At 39.0% G+C, this 14,152-nt stretch overlaps 1 protein-coding gene across 1 annotated transcript in view; it reads left to right on the top strand.

Annotated features, from left to right (window-relative positions):
- Positions 1-14,152, top strand: part of LOC111580049 (dipeptidyl aminopeptidase-like protein 6) — a 33,449-nt gene that overhangs the window by 15,181 nt on the left and 4,116 nt on the right. The window contains exons 5-10 of the mRNA XM_055009998.1: positions 1,788-1,914; positions 1,995-2,033; positions 3,315-3,422; positions 4,634-4,725; positions 5,691-5,738; positions 5,849-5,967. Coding sequence (XP_054865973.1) covers positions 1,788-1,914; positions 1,995-2,033; positions 3,315-3,422; positions 4,634-4,725; positions 5,691-5,738; positions 5,849-5,967 — 533 coding nt within the window. The remainder of the gene's footprint in view (positions 1-1,787; positions 1,915-1,994; positions 2,034-3,314; positions 3,423-4,633; positions 4,726-5,690; positions 5,739-5,848; positions 5,968-14,152) is intronic.

Genomic DNA, 14,152 nt, shown 5'->3' with positions numbered 1-14,152 from the left:
GGGCAATTTAGAATGATCAATTAACCTCACCATATTTTTGGACTGTGGGAGGAAGCTGGAGTACCGGGAGAAAACCCACGCATGCACAGAGAGAACATGAGAACTCCATGCAGAAAGATCCCGGGAAAGCCAGGACGCGAACCAGGGATCTTCTCACTGCAAGGCGAAAGTGCTAACCACTACACCACTGTACAGCCCCTCCACAAAGGTTTTCTTTGAAAAAAAAAATCATCATGAACTTTGCCGCAAAAAAAACGCCATAGTATACTATGTCAAAACAAAAATGGGATTTTTCAACATGTTGTAAAAGCGTGCCATATGATGAAATAATGTAAAGGAGGCCGTGAAAAACACTCCAGAAAGTATATGATTGAAGTTTTTATGGCATGTTGAAAAATGGTGTTTTTTTGTCGCTAAAATACACAATGATTTTCTTTCACAATAGACTTTACTGTAGCATTTTCCACAACTCTTAGAGTGAGATTGAGAAGGAGAGACGATGAAGTTAATCTTTTGTTTTTTTCTAGTAATTTATTTCGCAAAGTAGCAGGCAGCTTACCATGAAGAAACCACCTGACTCCCCACCACTGCCTGTCATAAATACTCTCAGCACTATCTGCAGCACATGTAGCAAAGAATGACATTGGAGCTGCCCTGCTGGACAAACTCTGTCATGACACCATTTCTAAGTTACGCCCGGCATCTTTTTCTCCTGTATGTTCTGTATGTTTAACAAAATTTTCAGACAACATGCTGATACCTATATATCTGAGGTAGTCCAACATCAACCAGTGAATACATTTGACACGTCACAGATTGAACCACGATATGAAAAAATAGCTCCCTTTTTACTGAAATAGTTTGCTTTTTGTTAGCATATTTGAACAAATAATAGTCTTTTTTAAAGAAATTACTGCCCGTTTAAATAGCTGTCATGAGGCTTTTCCGCTTTTTGTTTCTTTTTTTTGGAGACTTTTGTGCATAGATGGTCTGCCCTTCCAATGAATTTATGAGGGAAAACCGGCCACTTGTAGATGACTTTCAATACAGATCAGTGGTCTAATGGTTTTGCTTGACGCAAAGGCATCCACAAGCATCTTTCTGAAAGCCTTACAGACCTGTCACTAAGGAGGTTCTAGTCATTAGCATCTAATCTGGAACCCCTGATGCTAATTTTTGTGGATTTGATGGTATTTTCATGTGCAGAATCAGTTTATTCCATTAATTAAACAAGTAAACTTACTGCACAATGTCAATTTAAGTATCATTAGTTAACCTTTAATAGAAAGTACACATAAATACACATAAGAAGATTGATGAATATGAGCAAAATATGTCGAGTTAAGTGCAAATGTCACCACATATATACATTTTCTTGTGGTAAATAGCTCAATATAGATACTACACAATGTTATATCGTTTCTGTTTCTTGGTAATAGTATTTTCTGCTTCTGTGATTCGCTTTGTCGGCACTGATATTGTAATTTTTCCTTCTCCTTTGATACATTTTTATTTGATATAGTCCCGTGTTTGGTTCTATTAAGCTTAATGCCTCGATTTGGTCTGTACCCAATTTATATTCCGCCTGCTGTGCCTGTTTGTACACTGCTCTAATGCCTTAATTTCGCCGCTTGACATCATTGATGTTTCATCTCTTTTTAAAATTCTAGCATAATCTGCAATTTAGAAACATTTGGACGCGATTGTGCGGTCGCTCATGATGATGATGCTGCCGCTGTCGATGATCCAGTCGAATTAAATGTTGGATTCTCTTGTGTGTTTGTCAGTGAGTACTACGTGACCATGGTGAAATGGGCCACCACCAGCAAACTGGCCATCGACTGGCCGAACAGAGCGCAGAACATCTCTATACTGACGCTGTGCGAGGAACACACAACGGGAGTCTGCACCAAGGTACGACTCATACTTCAAAGTTACGTTAGAAAAAAGCTGTTTCCATTCCCCAAGTGAAGCCTGTCAAACTGTCTTTGCAGAAACATGAGGATGAAAGTGAAGGGTGGCTTCACAGGCAGGTGAGTTATATTTGGACCCGTTGATTAAAACACCGAGGTGTTAACACTGGTGGTTTCCTTTGTGATACTTTTTTATTAAGCCAATTCGGAATCTCGCCGTGCGCAAGGTATGCTGGTCCGGGTCAAAGGTCGGGATACCCCAGATCATAAACATGGCCAAGTGATACGCAGATATTGATTACTTTGAGCGTTGTAAAGTCGATGCTTTAAAGGAATTTTGTAAGAAATGAGGATACATTGTTATCGGGAAGCCAAAGAAAGAACTCGTGTCCCTTGCTTGGGCATTGTCATTTCAAAAGGCCCCAATAGTTTTAATCAAAACAGCAGGAAAGGGAGGCTGTCAACCTTGATTATAAATCCCTGCTCGAGATCGATGTTGACGGGTGTCACCTGAGAATTCCAGATCCTTTAGAGTTCAGAGAAGGTTGGGAGAATGAGTCGACAGCAGCAAATAAATGGCCACCCTGCATGTTTTTTTTTGTTGGGTTTTTTTTTTTGCAATTTTTGCACTCTGTTTCTTTTTCTTATCTATTCCTGCACTGCCTTTATACTTTTTCTTTGGAGCTGCTGTAACGGTGAACTTTCCCCACTGTGGGATCAATAAAGTTTATCCTTATCCTTATCCTTATGTACATAGATATCAATAATTATCTGATTAGCAAGGACGAGTAAAACTTGCTAACGAGACTTGCTAACGACTACAAAGAAGGTAATAATATGTGATCTTATGTCAAACTTACTAATTTAATCCATTCGGCACGACGTTCTGGATCTCTTCTTTCAGTAGGAAATGTGACGAGTACATAAGGCGGGTCACATATACAGCGCGAGGTTCCTTTATTGCACTCGTGAATAGGGCAAAACTCTTCCATCCACTTCTTTAGCCCACGGGTGTCGTTGTGGCAGTCCCGCACTGAACAATGGGACCTGGCATATTGCCTTAAAAAGACTAAGCAGTGTAAACACTTAATAGTCGCTACAAATAGCAGGTCGTTCCACTGCGATAGTATGGCTTCGTCGAGCTTTGTTGATAACGTAGTGTGGGATGAACTCTGACCCGGAAGCTATTGAGGGATAAACGCGTATGCGTACTGATAATTCCGATTTGGCTTAATAAAATCACTGTTTGCACGCTTTATTCTCTGGCTTTAAAGCTCAGTGTTGCACCGTAATTACATTCAAGTCTTAGATTTAACAAGGCAGCGTTGCAGGTTTTTCTATCTTCTACGCACGAGTCGTTTTTTTACGTCTTGATTAGAACAGTCCTCTTTGTTTCTTCAGAATGAGAAGCCTCTGTTCTCCAAAGATGGGCTGAAGCTGTTCTTCACACGAGCCATCCCTCAAGGCGAGCGAGGCAAATTCTTTCACATCTCCATGTCCATTTCCCAGGTGAGAGGATATTTATACACAACACAGAACACCAAGGACTTGTAGAGCACATTTGTGTGTTGTAAAAGGTAAAAACTTCAATATGTTAATGATTAGAGTTGGTTGGTTGGTTGGTCATTGGATGGTGGGTTGTTCGGTTGGGTGGTGGTTTGGTCGGCTGGTTGATTGGTTGGATGTTGGGTTGTTTGGTTGGATGGTGGTTTGGTCGGCTGGTTGATCAGCTGGATGGTAGGTTGTTCGGTTGGATGGTGGCTTGATCAGTTGGTCGGTTGGTCGGTTGGTTCATTCATTTATTCATCTCCTTGGGGAAGTTCAAGGTATCCAGTATGTGAATATAGTTAGTATTGTGTAATTTTTTTTGGAAAATCAGCCATATTTTTTAGATTATATGCACATAATGTACTTTAAGTCATACACACTGTGAGACCATGTGTTCGTTGTTTGACACAGAAGACAAACTACTTCTCTCCAATTAAGCTGTTTATTTTCTAATGTCAGTGTCTCAAAAAAAATCTTGTACAAGGACCTCTTCTGTTTGAAAGAGCGCCCAGAAAAGGATAAAGTTTGATATGAACACAACATCTTACATGGTGTGGTTCAATGTAATTGGCTATCGGACATATAATTCAAATAATGAAATGTGAATGGCTACATGGTGGGGATGAACCACGGTTTAGACTCGGTTCTCCCTTGGTCGGTATACAGATATGTCCATATGTCTTGGCATGCAATTCATCCAATCCGCAGCAGCTGCACCCAGTGAAATGAACCCTTTTAGAAAGCCACTGATGCTATCCCACCTTAAATAAACAGTTTCAGTGCAGTTAATTACCTTATAAGGAAATAGGAATATACTGTGAGGCATAGCAAAAACTCTGTGTCTCACATTTCATACCATAAAATCTGCATTTTTATACTCTTAGACACTTCAGGTCCATCAAATCACAGACAAACAGACTATAAAAAACAGCGTCAACCCCAGAGTCATAAGAGAACTGAACTCTGTCAAACATTCACACTAATTGTTTGGAACTTAATACCTACTGGCAGCTCCTCCTACCTATTTATGCACTATCTATTTATTAACTTAGAGTTTATCGACACATTTTTTTCCAAATTTGCAATGACAATAACGGAATTCTACTCTGACATGCATTTTTCATAATAGAATAACATTTTTCTCATCTATTTTTTTCCCTCCATTCCCATAGCCCAACACCAGTACAGACACACTGCAGTCCATCACATCCGGAGACTGGTATGTTACTCAGGTCCTGGCCTACAACGAAGACAGCCAACCGATGTGAGTACACACCTGCAAACCAAAAAAAAAGAAAACAAAAACAACATTAAAAATAGCATTCGTTGTGGCTAAACATAATCAACTTGGCAGAAGTCTCTGTCATAGTGCACCTCATCATTCAAGGCAATCATACATGGGTTGATCCCTAAGAAATATGAAGAATTAATTTTTCCACAAAAACGCAGCACAAAACAGATTAACTTTGCATCTCCTGGTTGGCTAGCAAAGAAAAAGCACCCTTAGTGTTGCTAAACAGAAAAAAAAGGTGAATATTTCAGCACCACGGACAGAGACAGACTCATAAATTGACTGTTTCAGCACCATGTATAGAGACAGGTTCATAATTTGAATGTTCCAGCTCCAGAATCACTGTTCACATTTATTGTAATGCTGCTTATTAAACACGATGCATAACTGCTTCATAGCACTAAATTCTAATACAGTTACTTTAATCGTCTGTTGACCCAGTTTATTCAGCTCCCCGCTATAAACTGCCCTAAATATTCAGGGTGTAAAAGCGGAGTGTGACTCATCCCCATCACTCCCAGATATTTTCACTCCTACATTTTCAGGCCACGATGCAGCCGTGATCTGACTAACATGACTTCACATGTTCACACACACACACATGTAAACATGCTGGATTCAGACATACACCGTTAGTCTTTTGTTCCCAGAGTTTTTGAAAAAGTCTTACCCAAAAACTTGCTTCCCGAAGGGGTAAGATTTGACCTACTTTGGCTCTAAAAGGATCCATTTTTTCCCTAATACCCCCATCATTCATTTATGAAGCATCTATTCTAGTGAGTAGCTGAAGTAGGGTTTGTGTGTTCCAGGTGCTTTTATTTTTCGTCTCTCCAAGCTGACAGGTGACCAAAATAAGCTTGTTTGTTGTTGCTGTGTGTAATATAGGGCAGCTCCAATCTGGTGTCATTTCATTTTTATCTTTTATTTATTTAACGTAGATACTTCCTGAGCACTGAGGATGGTCCAAAGCGGAGGCATCTGTACAGGTAACGTTGGTTCTAATCTAATCGGTTGGTTTTGGTAGTAGGAAAGGTGTTTTGTTGTTTGATGTTTGGATGGCAAAATCTGCAAAATATTCTGGTCTTTGTTTTTACAGTGCGGATACATTTGGTTCATTCAGCTGTCGCTGTCTGTCCTGCGCTTTGTCCGACAGCTGTGGCTACATCGGCGGCTCCTTCAGCCACAACATGAGCTACTTCCTGCTCAAGTGCCAAGGTAGTCTTCAGCCCACACATAATTAGATCAACTGAAATAGTTCTCAGTCTTCCCAAACTGTATGTGAAAATGTTAGATGGGTCATTGCAGAATTTGGGAACATTTGGGCTTCAAAATTTGTGAAAAATAAGTCTTCTCTTTTACAGTTTAATGCTACATATTCATCAATAATAGGTCATGAACTATCAAAGGCTTGATTGGTTCACCTTACACATCAGTGGTACCATTTTTATTCCATGTTTTCTGTGTTGTTTGCTAACCCTACTCTAATCACAGTAAAGTGAAATTTGATGGGTGGGACGTAAAATGTCCTCCAATTCTGGAATGTCTTTTCTGCATGTAACTCATTTGCATAACACCTGCTTTAGAAAACAGTTTGGCCTTCAAATGCAGAATGAGCAGCTTTTTCACACATTACTTCCTCGTTAGAGCCACTTCAGGTACAGTTTCACCTCAGCCTTTGCTCAGAAACATAACTGCAATTGCAGGTGACCAATCAGACCAGATCAAGTTTTTAGAGAGAAATCCTTAAAGAGACAGGAGCTAAAACTGAGTGTTTCAGACATAGTTTGAGGAAAGATGCTCCTGCAAGAGCAAAAAGGGTCTTTGGTGAACATTAAAGCATGTAAACATATGAAGATAAACCCCCAAAAATAAAAATAGAGGCCTTTAAATGTGCATTTTACTGTTGCAATATTTTCATAAAACCTTTTTTTAATGTCAGTCTAACAAAAATCTGAACAGTTTTCTAATGTAAATATGTACTAAAGTACTATATGTATTTAAACTTAGAAAGTACCACCCTCTGGTAAATTAACAACCAGATACTGATGTCTCTCACCATATGGACTTCAGGAGATGACTGGGGGATGATAAACTGTGACCTACTGGTTGGGTTCTCTCTGTTCTCATGTTTCTTACATGTTTGTCCCCTGACATCCGGGTCCTAATGTTTTTTGAGCAACACACCATACTATGACGTTTTTACAATGATGGTTCTACTATGGAACCAGTTTGACATGTTCAGGTGTTCTTTGTGTGAAAACTCAGAGATTTCAGGTATCAGGAGGTGGTTTTCAACTTTCTTTGTTAACTTTCTGCTTCAACTTTAAATTAAATTTCCTTCACTAAGCCAGCCCTCTGGACTTCCAGGAAGCTGTGTTCCTATTGGCTGTCCAGGTGGCTGCTTGGTGCTATCAGGAACACCTGAGCAGCTGGGTGTTATCAGGAACACCTGAGCAGCTCAGTGTCTTCCTGCTTTATTTAGCTGCAGACAAACATTTCCTCTGCTTCTCCACCACTGAACCGGGTTTGGCTTCATTGCTTTAGTTTGTTCTTTAGGCGTTGGCTTGCAGCTTCCAGCAGTAAAATCATCTTCAATGTGTTTCTTGGTGTGTTTTAGGGCTTTGTACTGGATAGTTGTCTTGGTCAATGTGGTTCTTTAGCCACAGTTAGCACATGGTGCTAATGTGTGCAGTGATTAGTGGGTTTGCTGCAGCTGAGTTGTGTCTTTATCTTGGCTGTAGTGAGTCTTTAGAGGTTTTTGGTCAGACACATTCTGTATTCTTGTTTGTGAACCAGCGTTGGTTGTCCAGAAGGTAAGAGTTCCTGTCCTGATTCTCTGTTCTCAGAGGTTCTCTGGTAGGCTGCAGGAGACTTTAGCGTTTGGGTTGTACTAGTTTGGTTTTTGTATGGTTTCATTTGGACGACTATCTTGAGGCCCCTCCATGTGGTTTAGTGAGGTTTTCTGCAACAGTTCTACAAAGCAACCTGCAGCAGAAGAGACTTTGAGAGTTTTTAGGAAGTTCTGGAGGCCAGACTTTAGAGCAGCAGAAACATTTGTCAGCAGTTTGAGCAGGAGAAGGTGATCTTCAGAGTAGAAAGGAGACAGAAACCTTCTTGACCCGTGTGGTGAGGTCCTGTACCAAGAGTTTGAGCAGGTTGTGAAGAGTCTGTAGTTCTTTGGTCTGAAAGCACAAGAAGAGTCGACTCATTAAAGGAGAAAACAGGAGATATTGTTGGTTCTTCTGTCGCTCTGCAGTTTCCTTAGACTGAATATCAAGTTTATATTTTAAATGATTTCCCATGTGAGCCCAAGAACACTTCAATAAACTCCCTCCATCCCCTGGACACAACATATTTTATTACCATGTTAAATCTTTTTTTTGTTTGTTTCTTTTTGAGTTTTAATCATAGTTTTAGCATAGTTTTTTCTCTTTGCTTGTTTAGTTTTGTAATCTGTGTGAAAGGTGCTAAACAAATAAAGCTGAATTGATAAACTGAATAACTGACTAACTCGTGATTGTGACAACAGAAGTATTTTCATTGTGATTTAAGGGTTTTTCATTTTTAAGGTTGGGGTTAAAATCTTGACAGAAAAAAAGATTAAAGAAATAAACTACAGTAAAAACAATTAAATCAAAGGAAAAAAAACATTTAATGTAATACAACTTTTAAAAAGAAAATTAAACATTAAATACAATTAAATTATATTAGACAAAATATTTAACTGGATAATTAAACAGAAGATACAAAGCATGTAATTATGAAATTAAACAAATTTTTTTAAACAAAAATATGAAACATTAAAGATGAAATATTTTAGATAATTAAACATTTAAAAAATACAATTAAACAAAAATATTACACATTTAGAAAAATACAAAACATTTAATTAGACTATTAAACCTTTAAAAGTCAAAACATTTAATTAAAAAATTAAATGTTTAATTAGAAAATTAAATCTTAAAGACAATAAAACTTTAAATAGGAATTAAACAGAAAATACAATAAAGCATTAAAAAAGAAAATTAAACATTAAAAGGTGGTAAAACTTTTAAAAAGAAAAACCTTAACAAAGATTTAATCAAAAAAATAAACATTGGGAAAGAAAAGGAAATTTTTCAAACAAGCCGATAAAACATTTGAAAAAACAACAATTAAATATTAAAAAGACAAAACATTTCGAAATCAGATCAGACATTAGAACAGAATAAAAGGTGAGAAAAGAGCAAAACTAAACATTTAAGAAGAATCAAACTAAAGATAAAACCTTTGAAAGGGCACCAGTTAAACTTTAGAAGATCAAATTAAACAGAAGAAAAAATAAAATGATCAAAAGAGCAAAAACAGATAAAGACCTTAAAGTGTTTTCTAGTCTGAAACAAAAACATCAAGTTGTTTCTTCAAACATTTCCTCTTTCTATGTTCTTGGTTTGATTGTGGACAGATTTACTAAGAACTCATTTCAGAAAACTGCTTTCCAGATAAAGTCTACTAGTAGTTGAAGGCATTGATCAAACTAATGTTACCTTCTGATCTCCATAAACTTTACTGTTCAGTGAAGAGAATCAAAGTTTGTTCAGGATTTCTAAAAAAACCCACAGGTGAAAGTCTGAGAAGAACTCAGATGGATGGTCTAAATGTGAAATCAAGACTCATGGTCACAAGTTTTAAGGCTTCTGTAAACTAGAAAGTTCAAACTAACAGAGAAGTACTGAGAAACTTTGAAAATTTCAGTCCTCAGACTGTGGAAAGGTTCAAACTAACAGAGAAGTACTGAGAAACGTTTAAGATTTCAGTGCTTAGACTGTCTGAAGGTTCAAACGAACAGAGAACTACTCAGGAACTTAGAAGATATCAGTCCTTGGACTGTCTGAAAGTTAAATCTAACAGAGAACTACTGTGGGACTTAGAAAATTTCAGTCCTCAGACTGTCTGAAGGTTCAAACTAACAGAACTACTGTGGGACTTAGAAAATTTCAGTCCTCAGACTGTCTGAAGGTTCAAACTAACAGAGAACTACTGTGGGACTTAGAAAATTTCAGCCCTCAGACTGTCTGAAAGCTCAGGTCCTGAGGCTCGGGAGGTGTGGAGGCTTGGAAAGTCTTGGAACTGAGGGTTCCACCCTCCAGCACAAAGGCTGAAGTCCAACCTCCTGAGAAAAACGGTCGAGACGAGACTCGAGTTAAAAAAAAAACTCGAAAATGACAAAAACTAGATGATAAATACGCAAAAAAAAGAAGAATTAGTATCTGAGCGAGTAGCTCAGGGGGATAAGAAGAGGACTACCAACTGGAAGGTCGCAGGTTCAAGACCCACCACCGGCCTTTTTCTTTCTTTGTCTTTGTCAGGATTTTCAAAAACTTTAAGAAGGGTCTGGTCTTGAACCAGCGACCTGCAGCTCCATAGGCAAATCCTTAACTCACTGAGCTACAGATCAGATGAAAAGAAATAATTTCGTCGTCCCTTTGGCATCGTAGTTTCCAAGTGACCACATAGGCGGAGCCAAGGCGGAGCAAAGGCGGAGTCTGGGTGGAGTCAGGGCGGAGAGTAGGCAGGGAGGTGGGTGGCGGCCTCCCCCCTCTACTCCCCCACCTCCCCCCACCGCCCACCACACCTTCCCCCGCCCGACGAGTTCTTCGAGTCTCGATGAGTTCCTCGAGTCTCGACAGGTTTTCCTGAGTTTCTTGAGTTTCCACGAGGTCGGAGGCAGAACAAGTTGTCATGAAGAGGTGTTGAAGTCGGCCAGGATGGACTGACTTTTTACAGCGACTCAAAGGAATACAACTCGAAGAGCAGGTCTTTAACCACCATCCATAAAATCCATGGACTCGCTCCAGAGAAATGAAAGAAGGTCAACTTTTATCAACCTCCATCCAGATGTTCAAATCGATGTCTTTACTTTGAGATTTTTAGCACCACAAACCTTTAGTATCACACTTTATTATCCTTTATTAGGACTTTGATGGAATCCACCAGCAGATTTAGTTTTTGTTGAGAAACTTTATTCTTGTCATCGTGGGACTGCAGTATTTAAAACTGTTCCTTCTATTTGACCTCATGTTTATTAGTTTTAGTGGAGAAAGTTTGAATTGTCAATTAGTCTCTTAAAAACTAAATAATAAATTGGATTAGTCAAGAGGTTTAAATTTCTTACTTTGTCATATTTTAAATATGACAAAAAAATATAAAAATAAAGCATCTTGAGACAATTTGACCTGTAATTGGCGTTATATAAATAAAATTGAATTAAAATTGCATGTATCTTGTAATGTTGGAGTAATTCAGCCATATATGTTAGAAAACACATTTTCTTTGTCCATTAATCTGTTGATTGTTTCCCCCAGTAATTCATTTCTTGTTTTAGTTTATAAAATGTCAAGCCCAAATATATTCAGTTTACGGTCATAAAAACCAAAAAGATTTACATTCATGACGCAGGAATCAGGCAGATTTCACTTTTTATCTTAGTTTAGTCAGAAAGATAGTTGATAGTATGTGAATTGTTGCAGTTTGTGAGCCGTAGAAGGTTTCAATCTTTGGGGCAGAGTGTCAAAAAACATTTAGAAACCAACATCAACAAAGCACTCAACAAAGATTTGAACATCATTCAAGGGAAATCCAACTTTTGCATGACAATGTCTAATTAAAGGACATTTATTTCCAACGTAAATGTGTGATATTCATCCTCTGGAGCTTTCTCTCCACATCATCTTCCACCTGGACTGGTTTGGTTGGGAGCATGTGCAACAAACATTTGAAAAACTGCACTTTAACATCAATGAATGACACTGAAGTTTAATCTCTACATAAATGAGACTGAGTCTAGATGTGCTGCTCTGTCATTAACTCCTAAGTTTAGGGAAAGTTAAAACAAAAGAGGACAGTTCAGATCAGACTGGAGAATGAGCTTATTTTGAACAAACATCTCAGACTCTCTGAGTTTCAGCACCTCTAGCAAGATAATTTTTAAAAACGAGCAACTCAAGAGATCCAGAAGTTGGAGAGAGTTAGCTTTAGCTGAGCCAAAGAACATGTGGGACGCTAACATAGCAAACATTTCAGATTTTTCTCTGTGAATTCTGAGAAATAATTTACTATTTAATGACAGAGCTACACATCTTAACTCAGTCTCATTAAAACAGACTCTAATTCAGTGTCATCCATCCATATTAAAGTGCAGTTACCCAAAATGTTTGTTGCATGAGCTCCAACAAAACCTGTCCAGGTAGAAGGCCACTTTGACAAACAGGAAGTGGAAGATTCCAAGCAGATTTATAGAAGGGGGAACCAGACTGTACTAAGTGTCATCGAGTATAGAGGGGTGTTTTGTGGGGTTTTTAAGGCTGATAATGATTATTAGTGAGACATTTGGAGTAGATACTCATTTGCAGTAAATGAAAGTATTTAAAATCTTGAGTTAAACTTAGAAGAACACAAACTCTAACAGAAAACTTTGTTGATACATTTTTGTTTTGTTTACAGATGTTAAAGGAGTTTTATTTGTGATGCATAACCAATCAAATCACTCCAGAAGACAGAGCGACCACAGTTAGATAAAGGTTCAGAGCCAAAGTAGCACCCTTTTTAAATGTATTTATTACCGTAAATCAGTAAAAAATAAAATACTGATAATCAGTAGATCAGTCAGCCCACAATTACTACAATTCTACAATGTATGTCTCTTTCCTTTGACTTGTTATTTGTACAATATACGATGTATATGATGGCGTTTCTTCATACCAAAGGCTATACTATGATGTTTTCTAAGAGAGATATGATGCTACTCTGCTTGTTCTGGCCCACTGCACTCCTCCTCTGTTGTTTTCTGGATTGTACTCAGCTGCATGCCTTCGTCCACCCGGCCTCCGTTGACTCGTCCCACCTGCTGTCTCTGGAGCTGAAGCTGGATTGGAACAGACCAAAGTACAGTCCAATCACGATGCCAGCTGCCTCTCAAAAGGCTCCTTCATCTGGCAGGTGGCGGCACTTCTTCTGAGGGGAAGCTGAGCTGGCCCGGCAGAACTTTGGAGATGTGTTCCAGTGGTTGGTGGATGTGTGGGGAGATAGAGAGGGACCTTTGAATTGTTCAGAAAGGAAAACAGGGAACCCATTGGTAGTTTTAGTTTAGGGTGCTACTGCGGTGTGTTTTTGAGTTTTAAGAGGTGAACAGGAAAAGATTTTTTTTTCGTATTGATTAACTTTTACTTTGTTCCTGGCTGGAATGCCCCTCAATGTCAACATGAAGTTCACTTTTAGTTCTGTTGATTTACAATATACTGCACTGTGACATTTTTTGAACCACATATCATAGGAGGGCTGGGCGATATGGCCTAAAAAAAAAAATCTCTCATTTTTTCACAAAAAATCCCGATTCACGATTTATCCGATTTTTTTTTTACCCCCTACCTAATCTCCACAGGCTGGAGTCCAGTCTACTTTATGCAAATGAGCTCCAGGTAAACACACCGGATCGCAGCTGGAAATGCGCCGCATGTGGCATGGTGGTCCGGTTGCGGTGCGTTTCCAGCTGTGATCCAGGTGTGTTTACCTGGAGAGGGCTGCAGCTCATTTGCATAAAGTAGACTGACTTCTACTTTATGCAAATTGCATGCGGCGTGCAGAGATTCCACGCATCGTGAAACTGTCCTCAAACTTCTAAACTAGGCGTCGGTGACATAAAACAAGGACAGATTTAGCTGCTGCAGATTATTTCTCGCTTCAGATGCTTTCAGAAATACTTTTCGCTGACGTGTTTTTGAAATAAAAGGGAAAGTTTCCGGCCAAGCCGCTGTGTTTATCCGACTCATCTGCAGGACTGTCCAGCTGAAAGATCGGTGACGTCACCACGTAGCAGCCTGCTGTTGCTCAGCGCTGTCATGTGACCATGTTGTGGTTCGCTAGTGACCGCCGTCCGTGCGATTTCCAGATGTGGTGCGTTGCCGTGCGGGAAAATCGCATCTAGTGGACACGTGCCTTTAGATCTGCACCGCTCGCTGCCATGTTGTTTGTGTATCAAGCGCGGGGGGGGGGGGGCACTGAACTACGGGAGCCCAGCGGGAAGGCGTTGGTGGCGGATTTTGATGAGAAAATCGATTTTCATAAAAACAAATCGACATTAAGTACAAACTCGAATTAATCGATAAAATCGATTTATCGCCCAGCCCTATATCATACATGACAATTTTAGGCAACATCCTATCATTTTGCGCTTTTAGAACCACATAATAATCGATGGGGTTTTTTTCCCGACATGCTGTACTATGAACTACAGGCCATACTATGTTATTCTTGAATAAAGCATACTATACTTTGAGATTTTCTGAACTACATCCTATACTATGGCGTTATACACAGAGTGCTTTGGTTACATGTTGATTTATAATCTAGATTTTTTTCTGTT

This window comes from Amphiprion ocellaris, chromosome 1 (genome assembly GCF_022539595.1).
Source record: "Amphiprion ocellaris isolate individual 3 ecotype Okinawa chromosome 1, ASM2253959v1, whole genome shotgun sequence".
Lineage (NCBI taxonomy): Eukaryota > Metazoa > Chordata > Actinopteri > Pomacentridae > Amphiprion > Amphiprion ocellaris.
Note: the sequence above shows the minus strand (reverse complement) of the source record. Positions and strands in the feature narration are given on the sequence as shown.